The sequence below is a fragment of the Carettochelys insculpta genome, chromosome 3 (genome assembly GCF_033958435.1).
Source record: "Carettochelys insculpta isolate YL-2023 chromosome 3, ASM3395843v1, whole genome shotgun sequence".
In the NCBI taxonomy this organism is placed as follows: domain Eukaryota; kingdom Metazoa; phylum Chordata; order Testudines; family Carettochelyidae; genus Carettochelys; species Carettochelys insculpta.
Window position 1 is genome coordinate 89473378 of NC_134139.1, and position 15150 is coordinate 89488527.

The window sequence follows — 15150 nt, forward strand, 5'->3', positions numbered from 1 at the left end:
AGCGTTCATATGCAAATACCCCCTTTCCCAGTTTTCTGCTCTCTGGAAACATGCTGGTCTTTAAAAGGCTCTTACATAAATTATAATGTTGGCCCATGCTGCCTGGAACCCAGTCTATACTATAGTTCCCACAGGTTTTGGAACTGGTTTAGCTGAACTTTTAAAAGCCTGTTGGAATGCTGGGGGAAGTTTTCCTAGCACAGACCAGGCCTAAAAAATTAAAGGAAATGTTACAAACTGAGTTCTGCAACAGTGTATAATGGAAGTATTACCTTTGTATCGTGATTACTTTAAAGCAAGCCAGTGCATGGCCAGGTATCATAAACATACATCTCTCCAATATACTGCCATCAGTTTAATCAGCAATTTCTTATTACTGTTACTACAGAACTGGAATCCTACAAAATATTTGGTTTTTACAGAGCACTTATTTTGAAAAGATGAAGAGTTGTTCTACTGTTTTGATATAACATAGCTAGAAAAATAACTAGAAAAGAATTACATTTTCCTTCTTCCTTCAATATCTTCACATAAAAAGAAAATCTACTCATCTTAGCCAAGGAAAACTCCAGCTGGATTTCTCCATTGCAGTTCATTGTATAGGGTGCACAGACTGTGCTGCCTAGAATTAAGGGGGAGTCCTGTAGTACCTTAAAGACTACCTAATAAATAAATTTGTCAATGAGCTTTTGTTGGTATGACATACTTCTTTGGTCTTTGAGGTGCTACAGGACTGCTTGCTTTTTGTGAGAATACAGGCTAACCGGAGATTTTTTGCCTATAATTATGGTTGCCTGACACTTTTTTCGTTATAAGAATGTTTATGTTTTTTTCCCCCCAAACTTTAACCATTAGGAATGAAATTTTGCATGCTAGCTGTCTATCTTATTCCTTTTTAAAATTTCATATGTACATAACGTTTCCCACATTAATTTTAGAGATACAAGCGATCTTATGTCAGACAACATATAAAAGTTTAGGGCTGCCACAAACTAAAACTGATCTAGCAAGACAACATATAATACAGAAAGCAGATGTACCACTGAATTCAAACAGGTATCTTCTGATACCAAAGTATTAAGGGAAAGCCTTTAACAAAATGTACATATTGTGCTGTTTCTACATTAAAGATAAGCCTCTTGTTTGGTGGTTTTGTTCTGTTGGAAGGCAGATGGTTTGCTGTGTCAGTGAGGAAGATATGGAGTTATACATCTCCTAGAGCTGGAAGGGACCTCAGGAGGTCATCTAGTCCAGTTCCCTGCCCTCTTGCCAGGACCAAGCATGCCCTCTTTCCTTCTTTTTTTTAATCTATTTGTCCCAGACCCCTAAATGGCTTCCTCAAGGATTGAACTCACAACCCTGGGTTTAGTAGGCTGTGCTCAAGCCACTGAGCTATCCCTCCCACCATAAATAATTTTCAGGCATCACACATCTCAGAGCTGGAAGGGACCTTGGGAGGTCATCAAGTCCAGTTGCCTGCCCTCTTGGCAGGGCCAAGCACCCTCTCTGTCAGATTTTTTTTTTAAATCTATTTGCCCCAGATCCCTAAACAGCCTCCTCAAGGACTGAGCTCATAACCCTGGGTTTAGCACGCCAATGCTCAAACCACTGAGCTATCCCCTGCCCTCACGCACACAAGGCACAGTTCTGATCTATACAACACATCTATTATGCCCTAAACACCAATTCAGATGAAACCATATCCCAGCTAGAGATATTATTTACCAAATTGAATTGCCCTCCTTTACCTATCAATCATCTGTTACAACACTGTTCTGCTATTGATATTTACCTGCTCCAGGCCACAAAGTATTTCACACTAGGCAGAGCCAGGAGGGGCAATTTGACCCCTGTATCGCCTTTCACATGAATTAATCAGAGAGGTAGCCAAGTTAGTCTGTATTTTCAATAACAACAAGAAGCCCTGTGGCACCTTATAAAGTAACAGATATTTTGGAGCGTAAGCTTTTGTGGGCAAAGACCCGCTTCATCAGATGACGAAGCAGGTCTTTGCCCACGAAAGCTTATGCACGTGAATTAAGTAACTTTATTTCTAAGGGTCAAAAAAAATTAAAAATCCTCCATAAAAATATTCTAAAATTCTGCAAGTTTTGTCAGCAATAAATGCAGAGGCTCCAGCGCGACAGTGGGGAAACACAGGGCACTGTTTGCATGAAGGTGAGAGATCTCCCAGCAGTACTCTCCGACTCCCAGGACACAGGTTCAATAGTGAGGATGTGCCTGTCCCTGACACAGCACACGTCTGGGCCTACCTCGCATGCTGCGTCACGTGCGTCAGATACAGGGCAGGCAGGCACAACCAGAGAGCATCCATGTGTGAAGGGGCTCAGTGTGGAGCGAGAGGGTTCTGTGTGGGACAGCAAGGGGGCAAGCAGCTCAGCTTGGGGTTTAGGTGGGTGTGTAGGAACTGAACAGGGGCCTGTAAGGGCATGGGGATGCTGCAGGGGTTTCCATCTGAAGACAGTTGGGGCTTAGCAGACAGGTCTGGGTTTGGAGGGGCAGGAGAGCACTTGGTGGTGCAGGAATCTCAGTGCAGCTAGCTGGGACATCAGTGAGGTGCAGGTCTGGATGCGGGGGCTCAGGATAGTGCAAGGCTCACGAAGGTCGGGGGCTGAGTGCATGGAGCTCAGTGGAGGAGGGGTTTGGATACAGGTGGTCTGGGTGCACATGGGCTCCAAATGCAGAGGCTGAGTTTCAGTGGGATGGCATGCAGGTATGAAGGCTTAGGGGGTTTCTGTGTGTATGGGGCCACGCTGATCAGGGATACTTAATGGGTATGGGAGATGCAGATGCACAAGGCCTGGGTGGAGGGGGAAGCAGCTCCCTGTACATTGCCTCCTCCCTTCATAGCTGAAGAGTGATGGGAGCAGGAAGCAGTGGAGGATGCTGAGCTTCCTGAAGCTGGGGAGATTTCTGAGGATGGGTTTGACACAGTCCCGGCCTCTTCTTGCAGGGAAAGAGGAAGTCTTGTCCTTTCCCACTTCTGATCCAGCTGGGACTAGCAGCCGATCCCAGCTCAGGGTAGAGGCACTGGCCGGTGTGTCCCCAGCCCTGCAGTGGTTTACCCTCTATCGGTACTCTGGGTGTCTGAAACAATGTGCCCGCACTGCTAGGAAGTGGTGGGTATCTGTTCTTTCAGCTTCCCTGTAAAAAAAAGTCATTTTTCTGTGGGAATGCAAAGAAAATCGGGGGGGGGCAGGGGGAAATTACATGAATTCTACACACGTTCAATGGCACAGGTTTCCCTGAGACATAGTAACATCTTATTTAATTCCACTACAGTTAAGTTTCCCATTTAGACTGCCTGTCATTTAAACAAAAAAAAAAAAAAAATACAGGAGGAGGGGAACTGGAGTATTCTATCAAAACAGATAGGCTAAAGAAACTGAACTCCCTTTGCAGAGGGACAACATAGAACGGATCCTGATTTCTACGTATTTTTTCCCATTCAACCAGTCTTTGCTGCAGTAGGACATATTTTTAAACTTTGTTTTTAATATGCTATGTATTATGGTACGGGGGGGTCCTCGTTATAAGTCGTTTCACATATATGATGTTAAGTAATTCGGTAAAGTGGATTCATTATACATTGCACTGATCTGCGCTTACATTGTTTAGAGGCCAAGGGACCAAAAGCCAGGAACATAACGGAGCTTTGCGGTGGCTGGACAGCAGGCACTTCAGTGCAAGGGCCTTGGAATTGAGTCCTGAAGTCATGGGAGGGCCTGTGGGGAGCCAGCAAGGAGTCGCAGGGACAGGTGGGGAGCTGGCACAGAGCCAGCAAGCTGTGGGGAGCCGGAAGAGGCTAGCAGGGAGCTGGCTTTTGGTCTATATATTTATTGATATTATTTATCTATGTATTTATTCTACGTATTTATTTCTATTCTATTTCTTGTTTTTTGTGGGTTATAGGGACATCATATATACCACATGTGTGTGAACTGTATGTGCAGGGAACGTCTCTCAAGCTAATTACATTATTCCTTAAGGGTATTAATTCCCCTTTATAAGTTGTTTCACTATAAGTTGCATTATTTAGGAACATAAGCTGGACTTTTAACAAGGGTCCCCTGTACACAGTGAAAAATATAAGCGCACATCGACCTATCAAAGGAGTTATCATTTGGAACACAGTTTGACTACAGCAAGCTGCAAATTGACAACAAATTTACAATGTAAAAACTACGGTACATTATTGCAGTGTTAAGACTTTAAACACAGAAGGATTATGAAATGTAACATAATGCAGTTTAAGTGATGTTTGAACGCAGATTCAGATTTTTTTTATACCAGATTAAGAATGGTTATTAAATTTTTTTTTTTAAAAGTTGGAAAAGAAACTATCACACAAATATGTTTTTATATTGTAGTTAGCAAATATAGCAAAATTTCTGTCTAGAAAAATCAAACTAATTATTAAATTTGCTTTTGCGAGTGGACTATATATAAATAATCTATACTTTATCTGCTCTGCTGAGACAGACCATCTCCTAAGTTCCTAACTGTCAGGGTGGTCAAACAGTGGAATAAATTGCCAAGGGAGGTTGTGGAATCTCCAGCGCTGGAGATATTTAAGAACAGGTTAGATAGATGTCTATCAGGGATGGTTTGGACAGCACTTGGTCCTGCCATTGGGGCAGGGGGCTGGACTCGATGGCCTCTCAAGGTCCCTTCCAGTCCTAGTGTTCTATGATTCATCTGCCAGAGCATGTGCCCTGTAAAGAAAAAATATTAATTAAGCAAAATGTGTCTAGGTTTAAATCTATAGTTCTATTTTTCTCCATAGTTATGTGACATTGAGAGGGGAGCCACGGGTGACTAGAAACTTGCAGACAACATGAAGCACTCACCAGAAGAAGGAGTTACCAGATTCATAGCTGTTATCACCCTGCTTCTGGGCCCGCACCGTCAGGTCAAAGTTTGAGCCTGCATTTGGCCAGGAGAAATAGAATGTCCCAGAGTTCAGGATTTTCTTAAGGGCATTAACACGATCCTCTTCCTTGGTTTCTTCCTGGAGGGGATAGAAATCTGTTGCGGTGATTTTGTAAACTTCAGCATCCAGGATTTTTCCCACCGACGAACAGCCTGTCACCAGGACCAGAAAATGCAGTCGAGTGTAACCTAGAAGGTGACAGTTACATAAGAATTATATAGACACACAAGCTATGCCATTCCAAATCCCCCAGCAATAGGTCATGTCTGCTCTCCTGCTTCCAGCGGAGACCAGGACCTCCTGCTTCCGAGGAAGTCAAATAAAACCAACAATGCCTGTGGCTAACATGAGATCCCAATTGCTACATGGGTAAGTTAAAGGGGAAAGCCAGACACACGTTTAAGAAGCAGAAACATTTCACAATCTGTAAGCTTGTCTACTCTTCCCTCTGCTATGATGAAAGTTGGCCCTTTGCAGAGGCCCCAGACAAAGCCCAAGGACCCTGAAGCCCTATTTTGAGGGTTTAAGTGGGACTACCCCTGGTGGCACAGAGGCGAAATTTCACCCTTGCACAGCAGGCAGTTGTCTGAGTATGCCAGTGGGTTAGTTTCAGGTGAAACCCTGCAATGAAACCTTGGTCAGTAACATTGATGCTTCCAGCTCAAACACACACAGTAATAAAATGCAATCACCACCTATGGGGACAAAAGGCAGTCCTGTTTACTTGTAGAAGGTGTCTCCCGAAGGCTTTTGTTCTAATTCACACAAATACATTAAGTTAACAACGTACAGCAAGACCGAGGCCTTATTTAAGCTACACCAAACGGGAGGCGTGCATGCCGAGATGCTGCTTTGGAATGTGACTGCCCCGCAGGCATGCACTCCTCCCACAGCTTTCAAAGGGAAAGTTCTGCAAAGAGCAACACACAATGTTGTTCTCCCCTGCACTAGGAACAGAGCTGCAGGCAAGATGTTGCTGCCCAGGAAGGGACTTGCTGTGCACAGCCAAGATGGGAGATGGGGGCTGATGTGGGAGCCTTCAATTCCTCTCCCTCTGCTTCAGGACTGGCTGCTATCTGAACTGAAAGAGACAGCAAAAACTCACTGCCGCAATGCCAACTCTGTCTCTCTCACATCCATACTGCCGCCCTAACCATCTGCCTCTTCTCCCCTACACCCCCATTATAAGATCTCCACCTCCCCTCCGCTCTCCCCCTGCTGGCAATCTAGTATAATGCCTAAGAAATGATGGGGCTGACAAATCTGCACCATGTGATGCTGTACCTGCCCCACAAGGCATTGCAAACCCTTTCCAAAGCACTCTGCAGCAAGTTGCACGGTAGGTTAGCTATACACAATGCCCTGCTCTCTGTGTTGACGCAAGAGCTGCTAGCGTGGATGCACTCTACTGACACAAGGCGCATGGCGCGGACCTACGACAGCAGTTTAATTAAAGTGGTGACCGTATCCTGGCATAACTTTTGTCAGCAAAACTAACGATTCCCTACTACAGACTTTTCAATGAAAAAGTTGTTGACCACTTGGAGATCGCTTGGCTCATACTTTCAGATATCGGATCAGGTGGGAAAACTGCCTTAAGGGGCTATTTATAGACCACCAAACATTTGTTTAGGTATGGGACTTCAGCATGAGATTGTTTAAATCTATTTAGGCTGTTCTGAAGAGATTAGTTCAGCAGAAAGGCTGGTGTAGGTGGTTATTTACAAAAAGTGATTTTTATAGGTTTTCTTGTGTTAATAAGGGTTCACCATGTTCCCCTTCTCGTGTGTGTGGGGGTAGGGGTGGGGGAGTGTTAAGCAGTTATGTTGGGTTGTCTTAGCAAAATACTGTACCTTTCAGTGTTAGAAAGGGTAAGAAATCTGTATTTTATTCCCACTTTGGATCTGACTATGCATAATTATAAAGGATTAAACACAGGAGATTACATCAGTTAATTTAGTGGTGAGCTACACTTGATCACACACTATTCTGTGGTATCTAAAACAGAAGATTCAGAAAAATATCCATTGTCCTGGGTAACTTACAGACTATAAGCCATGTCCTCAGCTGGTGTAAATCAGGGTAGCTCTTCTGCAGTCAGAGCTGTGAGGATCTGGCTTAGAGAGAGAAGACTGGGGACGGCATTAAGTCATCCTGTAACACAAAGACTTCTCACAGTCAGTTTCAGCCAGTGGGAGGTGGCAGTAATAAACCAATGTCCGTGTGGTGGGTGTGACAAATGTGGCCACTCTGGGAGATCTTACTACATTACATTTATGTATCAGAGTGGGCCAGGTATTGAATATAATTCAACGGCACAGGGTGACCGCACGTAACTAAGAAAAGTGGGGGGTGACAAGCCACCAGAGTAATACCACCACTCAGGTGAGGCTCGCACATCCTAGCTCAAACTGGATTCTCCACAGACCAAGGCCATGTCTACACTAGCCCCAAACTTCAAAATGGCCATGCAAATGGCCATTTAGAAGTTTACTAATGAAGCACTGAAATACATATTCAGCACCTCATTAGCAAGCGGGCAGCCACAGCACTTCGAAATTGATGCGGCTCGCCGCCGCGCAGCTCGTCCCAACGGGGCTCCTTTTCAAAAGAAGCCAGCCTACTTCAATGTCCCCTTATTCCCATCTAGTCATAGGAACAAGGGGACTTCGAAGTAGCTGGGGTCCTTTTGAAAAGGAGCCCTGTTGGGACGAACCGCACAGCGGCGAGCCGCGTCAATTTCGAAGTGCCGCGGCCGCCCGCTTGCTAATGAGGTGCTGAATATGTATTTCAGTGCTTCATTAGTAAACTTCGAAATGGCCATTTCGAAGTTTGGGGCTAGTGTAGACACGGCCCAAAACACAGAAGTGACTTTCAGGTAAAAAGTCTGAGTTTAAAGTGATTCAGGAGTCTTCTTCCTGATCCACCAAATGGACAAAAGACCTCAGTCCTTTTGGGGGAAAAAGAGTAGGAAGTCTCTGAGGTCCCCTAAGACTGATGAGTGACTTCTGGTCAGCATTTAGCATGCTTCTAGAAACGTTTGTCGTTTCTTTTGTTTTCTCTCTAATGCTTTCACGTTAGGAATAAATGTGTCTGATTAGAAAGAAGCATGGAGCAATTTGTGACTGCTAGCAATTGCAGCTGTTCGTAGCCTTCAAAGAGAAATGAAAGCACGAAGCCTGATCAGTTCAGGCAGTCTGGCTTGCTGAGGACAGGATCAGCAAGAAACAGTGCTGCCTGGAAAAGCCCCAACTGGGGGGGAGAGAGAGAGAAATGCAGTTTTCTTCCTTGGAGAGGTGGTGACTGAGGAGCCAGGAGCCAGAGAAAACACCCAAGAGCTGACAGAGGGCGAACACATTTGCAGTTGCCCTAAACAGTGCCAGTAAGAATGCTGAGACAAAAAAAAGGGATTTTAGCTCTAAAACAGGATACCGTGCAACAGTTTTCACTGGCTACTGGGATCCTAATGTCTTCCACAGGGCCCATGGCCAGAAGGGATCTGAGGGGAAAGGCAGTGTCAGATTAGCAAAAATGAACTTCAAATCTAATAATACTTTAAAAACAAAAATGACAACAGAGGCTACCGTGGAAAGCCCACTGTTACCGAAACAGCTGTCTACGTGAGGGGAGACACTCCAACAGTCAACATCAGGTGCTGCATACTTATCTTGGATGTTGTATTCACTGGTGGTGTAACCATGTGGGTCCCAGGACACCAAAGAGGCAAATTGGGAGACCTGCTGCCACCACGGGCTGTGTGGACTGGACCAAAGCTATTCCAGGCCACGCTCCACTACATGGAGCCACTAGGAGAGAAAGGGTCCGAAGATGGCTGACAGCCAGGAAAGCACTCCCACAGCTGTGAGGTTTAGATGCATAGCACAGAATCTAGGGTTACCCAATGTCCCAATATTAGAGGCTTTATCTTATATAGACAACCTATTACCCACTCCCCTCCTGATTTTTCACACTTCCAATTTGGTCACCCAAGCAGAATCTAATCCAAGATATTTCAGTATGTGATGTGCCAATGTTGTTTGTCAATCAACTTAAAAATAAACTAAGTGCAAATAATATTAACTACCACATTTTACTATAAATCATGTCAATACTGCATAATCAGTTTAATTTTTGATCCATCCCTGTTGTATCAGCATTGTGCACGTGTTAGGATCCAACTCCTAGGAGTTGAACAGCAATCAGGAGGTTTATGCTTGTTTTATTGCACACACAAGCAACAGCATTTAAAAAAAAAAAAAAAGCTACTGCAGGCGTGACAGGCATTTGTTACTTTACCAAATGTCAGTGGCTTCAAGGTTACAAGAAATAATTGCTACAAGGCAGACAGTATTCTTTTAAGAACAGAAGAAAAATTAACCCAGGATCAACTCCCTACAGTTTTCATTTTCCAGAAGTGCTAATCAGAAGCAATACTTGTATTCAGAGGACTCTAGCTGTACTCAGTCTTCATTTGTTGCCAGGAGGTTCCTTGCACACCTGTTGAGGGATAAACCAAAAATCCAGCCCTGTTTCTCAAACAAAAAACCTTAGATAAGAATAGAATGCAAATAAGCTGGAAGAAAGGAAATACAAGATAAAAGTTTCCTTGTATTAACATCCCAGGGCAGTTGCAGAAAGCATACTACTTACAGCTTAAAACAGCTACATCGGGGTCACCAATCCCTGGCATGCATACCAAGAGTGGTGTGCAAACCAACTTTCATCAGCACATGAGGCAGAAGCTGAGCCCTACCCCATCGCCCCCATGCAGCCAGGGGCCTGCTCAAAGCCATGCCATCTCCTGTGGATTAACAAAAGACCAGCTAATGCTGCCACCTAACCAACAAAGTTCTGCATCTTTATTTATTTCTTAATGAAGCTGCTGTAAGCAGGACTGTTAGTGACTTTAAAAAGTAACACCGGCACTCGGACCGAACATAGAGGTCAAAAGGTCAAATTTCGGCATTCCTCCTTGGAAAGGTTGCTGACCCCCGAGCTACAGGGTGCTTGACATACAGGGCCAGAAGAAAAAGAAGCAATTTAAAACAACCTAGAAAAGGGAACATTGAAAAGCAATCAGAGTGCTGTAAGCCTTAATACGCACTTCACTCTTGCACAAGCAGCAATGCCAAGAATAGCTCTTCAGAATAGCTCTCCCCTTAGGAATCTGAATCTGCACTTACGTTGCATTTTAAACAAAACATAGAATTTACTTTAGAAGTGGGTAAAATTGTCATTCCTGCTTCCTTCCAGCCCTTACAACACACAGGTGGAAGGACATTTTCATCACTACCACACTAGGAACACAGAAGGAGTCATAACAGATCAGACCCTGGCCTATATAGTCTGCTATCTTGTCTCCCACAATGCTCAGCACCTGATGCCTCTAGGTAAGACACAGAAAACAAAAATATTAATATTAGAGAAAGATGGATGAGTCTCCCTCCACTTTCCATTTCACACAGTAGATAGCTTGCTGTAGTATAAGAAAACTATCCTTTCAGGGATAATGGGATAAACTCCAAGTACAGTTATCCTGATGCAAACTTGATGTATAGTATCTTAGATCATAACGTAACCCAGTGGTGAACAAGAGTAATCACAACAGAGAGAAAGCCATGCTGGTCTATATACTATCAAAACAAAAAAGCAGTCAAGTAGCACTTTAAAGAATAAGAAAATGATGGGTCTGTCCCACGAAAGCTCACCTAATAAATTATTTTGTTAGTCTTTAAAGTGCTAGTTGACTGCCCCCCCGCTTTTTAAAAAAAAAAAAAAAAAAAAGGGCAGTCGCAGTTTGCTTTAAAAGTCCTCTTTAAAGCAAATGGGAAAACTGAGCTATTTGCAGAAATATGTGCTGAATGCATCACTTACCAAGTTGGGTTGGCAGTGGGAGGCTGGCAGGACATTCAGCAAGAAATTAAGACAAAATTAACTTTTTTTTTTTGTTTGTTTAGCTCCTATGAAATCAGCTGCTTTAGTCAAAGTTCAGGAAGGACAGCCCAGGAAGCATAATTCTCAAACATCACTGATACTAAGAAAATGTGGCTGCTGTATGAAACCAGTATATATGATTCTTGTTAAATCATGTTCTCCCCTGGGATATGGCACTGCTTCAAAGCCTTCTATTACGAAATACGGTAAAAAGCAGAAACTAGCCAATTCTCATTCTCAGTTCACATTGCTGTGAATCTCTCAATCCACTCCTCTCACTCCTTTTACAAGTGAAATGACCATAATTTTTCACGCTCTTGTGACACAAAAATCCCCAAACCCAACCATCTCTTACTATACAGTCTCTGCTACAGTTCAGCTGGGCACCATGCTCTTAAAGAAAACATCTCTCTGCTCGATACAATACACTATTTTTCAAAATATTTTTCTAGCCTTATGTTACTGCACCCAAGTATCCTGCTTTCATTTGAAAACTGCAGTTATCCACTGGGCTTCAGCAAGTTATTTACACTGACAATTTATACAGCATGGTATCTATTTTTATGCATATTGAATTCAAATTTAATTTTAAAATAAAAAACCCTCCTTACAGACTTTTGAGGCCAGAAGGCACCATCATGATTACCTAATGTCCGACTTCCTACATATTGCAGGCACAGAACCTCCCCTGTAATAGGCCTATATCTACTTATATGGCTCAAAGCCCCATGGTAGTCAAGTTCCTTATTGTGATCAAACACGTTTTCCCCCCACTCCCCTCATTTGTGAAGTACAATTATCCCCATTTTACAGATTAAGAGTTGAGGTTCAGAGAATAAACAAAGTCTATGGCAGTCACAGATAGAATTCAACCTCCCAAATCCCAATCCAGTGTTTTAACCACAAAAACTTTGTCCCTCTATGCACTGGTGCTAGGCTTTAAGGAGGTAATTTTTAAAGGCACAAATGGAAGCTGAGCATCTACCTGCCTTTTGCACCTGTGAAAATCTCACTTCCATTATAACATATGTATACATACCCATACACAGAGAATGATTCGCAGAAGAGAACTCTGTTACCGCATCATATAAAGTGACTCTCCCAATTGATAGCGTCCAGAATTTGCGCTATGTACACATATTTCCCTGGCAGTGCTGTAGCCTGCTAGTTTATAAAATCTACTAGCTTAATTAGGGCCAATGCTTTTACACATTTTATTGATCCAAGAGAGCTTATGAACTTATATAATTTAGTCCTAGATTTAGCATAAGCCAAAGGGGAGTTGGCCTGTTTTTCTAGTTCTGTTCTTTTTCTTTGTCCCCTTTAGCAGTAATGCAAAAGGCCTACAGAGTTCATGCTCTGTAAGGGGCGGGGGGGGGGGGGGGGGGGGGGGGCTTTAGCAGGGGTTTTCCATTTTAAGGAAGGTGTTAGGCTTAGAGAGAAATGTTTATCAATATCTGCATATAAATATCCTATAATGTCCTGTATCTGATGTTCCAGCTTTGCTTTTCTAACCACTTGCTGACATAAAAGGGCAGTTATCTCGGGAAGCATCAGTAGCTGCCAAACACCACCATGGGCCAGCTACAACAGTCATCCTGTTGACCCAAAAGTATAGACAAATGTCACCTGGTGGTATTTCTTGGCATTCTACGGCAGATGCCCATTCTTAACATAAGGAGGCCTATAACCCCAGATGGCAAGTGGTGAGAGGGAAGCCCTCCATCTTTTATCATTACTGCTACTACTAGCCTTATTCTCTTCAATCTCTAAAGTTTCCTCTATCATATCTATCACTATCTCACCTCTCCTTCTTACCGTAGTAAAACCAATTCAGCCTGTATTCAAATATTAACTCATATGCTTAATCCCACTGGGCTGCTCAAATAAAAGCGTGCTGATAAATGCTGTACGTGCAATCACTGAAAAAACCCAAGATCTACCTCACGTCCAAGAGCTTCTCCAGATCTGGGGTGATCTTGGTGCCTGGGGTAGAGGTTGGACCCTAGATCTTTAAGTCAGATTGGCAAGGCCTTAACCAAATCAATACCTTAATATCCTTAAACCCTGTTCAACACTAGTGCACAAAAGCACGCTGTACAATCATCAACCCAGCTTTAGCATATATTGCTTAAAATAAACACTACTGCTAGACCTGCCTTGACAAGCACAGAAACCTTCAGCTGTTAATGCCATTACAGCTCCTCCCAAACAAAAAGAAAACAGGGACTTTAGTGAGTCATCCAATCTGACGTAAGTGCACGCAAGCGAACGCTGTGTCACTGCTGGGAAATATTAACTTTGTGAGCAGCTTCACAGAGTTCATCATCATTCTTGTACAAAAGGCAAGGCAATGTGAAAACAGCTTCTGCACCTCTCCCCCTGGCAGGTGGAAATGGAGATGTGATGGAGTGGGGGATAACTGTGTGTGGCTCACAGAGGGTGTGGGGCTCCTGCTGAGGGTAACCCTGACGACCAGGTAACACCTTTGTACTGCAGACAAAGGAGGAGGTGGAGCCTGAGGGGTTTGAATTGGAACTGGGAGTTGGGAAGCAGTTAGTCTGGGCTGGGAGAGAGAGACAAAGGAGGTGGCAAGGCCCCAGCTCTGGGGGCCCCTCGGGGCCTCCTCTCCCCAACATGGATTGGACTGGCTGTCTCTGCCTGCTGCACTGACTCCTCTGTACGATGCTGTGTCCTGTCGGCTAATAAACCCGCTGTTCTCCTGCTAAGTGACTCTCCTGCCTGCGGACAGGGTGCAGAGCTTGGGGGACCCCAGACCCCCATCACAGGAGTATGCTAAACTTCTGCAGCTAAAGAGACCTAAGACTTACACTGACCCCTAAGTATGGATATTTACAAGTTAATTCACTGCGCAAAGATTTCCCAGGCACATTTTTTTTTTTTTTTTGTTTCCTAAAGAAGACTGTCTCTCAATTGGGCAAATATGCTCTTTAATGTACACCTTTGGAGAGTATTTTCAAAATATTTTTGGCTCATTTAACCCTCACAAAATGTTCTGATTTGCTTGCAGGCCTCCCATAGCAGACCACAGACTACTCTGTCACTGCCTATTCCATAGGTTCCTGAACTGTGGTTTGCTAACCACTGGTGCACTGCAGACAGCTGGCTGGTTACATTGCGCTGCTCTCCTCCCGATTTCCAAATGCACTAGAAGAAGTGAAATATAAAATATTCTTACTGTCACTTTTCCGTGGAAGCTATTGCTGTAGGGCTTGTGAATGAAAAGGAAGGTAAGCCACGTATTTGGGACCTAAGAAAAACGGATACCCAAATACCAATGAGAAAGCAGATGTGCAAATGACATTCTCTCTCTCTCTCTCTCGCTGTAATATGCCCTGGGAAATGTCTGGGAATAGCCCTCTGCAGTGGTTCAGTTACTGGAACTATACAAGTATAACTAGAAGTTGAGTACTTTCTATCAAGTCATTAACAGAACTTTTGGCAGTCTCTCTTCAGAAGTGGCTCTGCACAGGAACAGCAGTAATGTTGGGAAAATATAGAGATGCAGGGGATTGGAGGGGGAATTTTTCAGGTCATAGGCACCAGAAATAAAGAAAGGTTACTCACCGTAGTAACGGTGGTTCTTCGAGATGTGTCCCCGTGTGTGCTCCACAATAGGTGTCGGGCTCGCCCGGCGCCGCAGATCGGATCTTCCAAGCAGTTTCTGCCGGACTGCGCATGTGCCGGTGCGCGCCGCTCCCTTGCGCGCTCCTGGCCACGTGCGTGATCCGGTCCCCGCCAGTTCCTCAACCAACCGCCTCGGATGCTCCTGCAAAACACTAAACAGAGATCCGAAGCGGGGAGGATGGGCGGGTAGTGGAACACCCACGGGGAAACATCTCGAAGAACCACCGTTACTACGGTGAGTAACCTTTCTTTCTTCTTCCAGTGTCCCCGTGGGTGCTCCACAATAGGTGACTACCCAGCAGTAACCCAAGATAGGAGGTGGGTAATCGGATTATGTGCAGCTTGTCCCCGAGAGGACTGCTGTCGAGAGACGGGTATCCTCTTGGAATACCCTGCTGAAGGGCGTAATGTTTGGCGAAGGTGTCATAGGATGACCAGGTCGCCGCTCTGCAAATGTCTTTTAGCACAACGCCCTTGAAAAAGGCTGTTGATGCCGCCACTGCCCTAGTGGAATGAGCCCTGGGAGTGGCCAGTAAAGGAGTCTTTTTGAGTTCGTAGCACATTTTTATGCAGGATACGATGTGCTTCGAGATTCTCTGCGAAGAGAGACCTTC

At 44.3% G+C, this 15150-nt stretch overlaps 1 protein-coding gene across 1 annotated transcript in view; it reads right to left on the bottom strand.

Annotated features, from left to right (window-relative positions):
* The window catches only part of SYNJ2 (synaptojanin 2), a 96279-nt gene that overhangs the window by 61277 nt on the left and 19852 nt on the right, over positions 1-15150 (bottom strand). The window contains exon 3 of the mRNA XM_074990307.1: positions 4872-5142. Coding sequence (XP_074846408.1) covers positions 4872-5142 — 271 coding nt within the window. The remainder of the gene's footprint in view (positions 1-4871; positions 5143-15150) is intronic.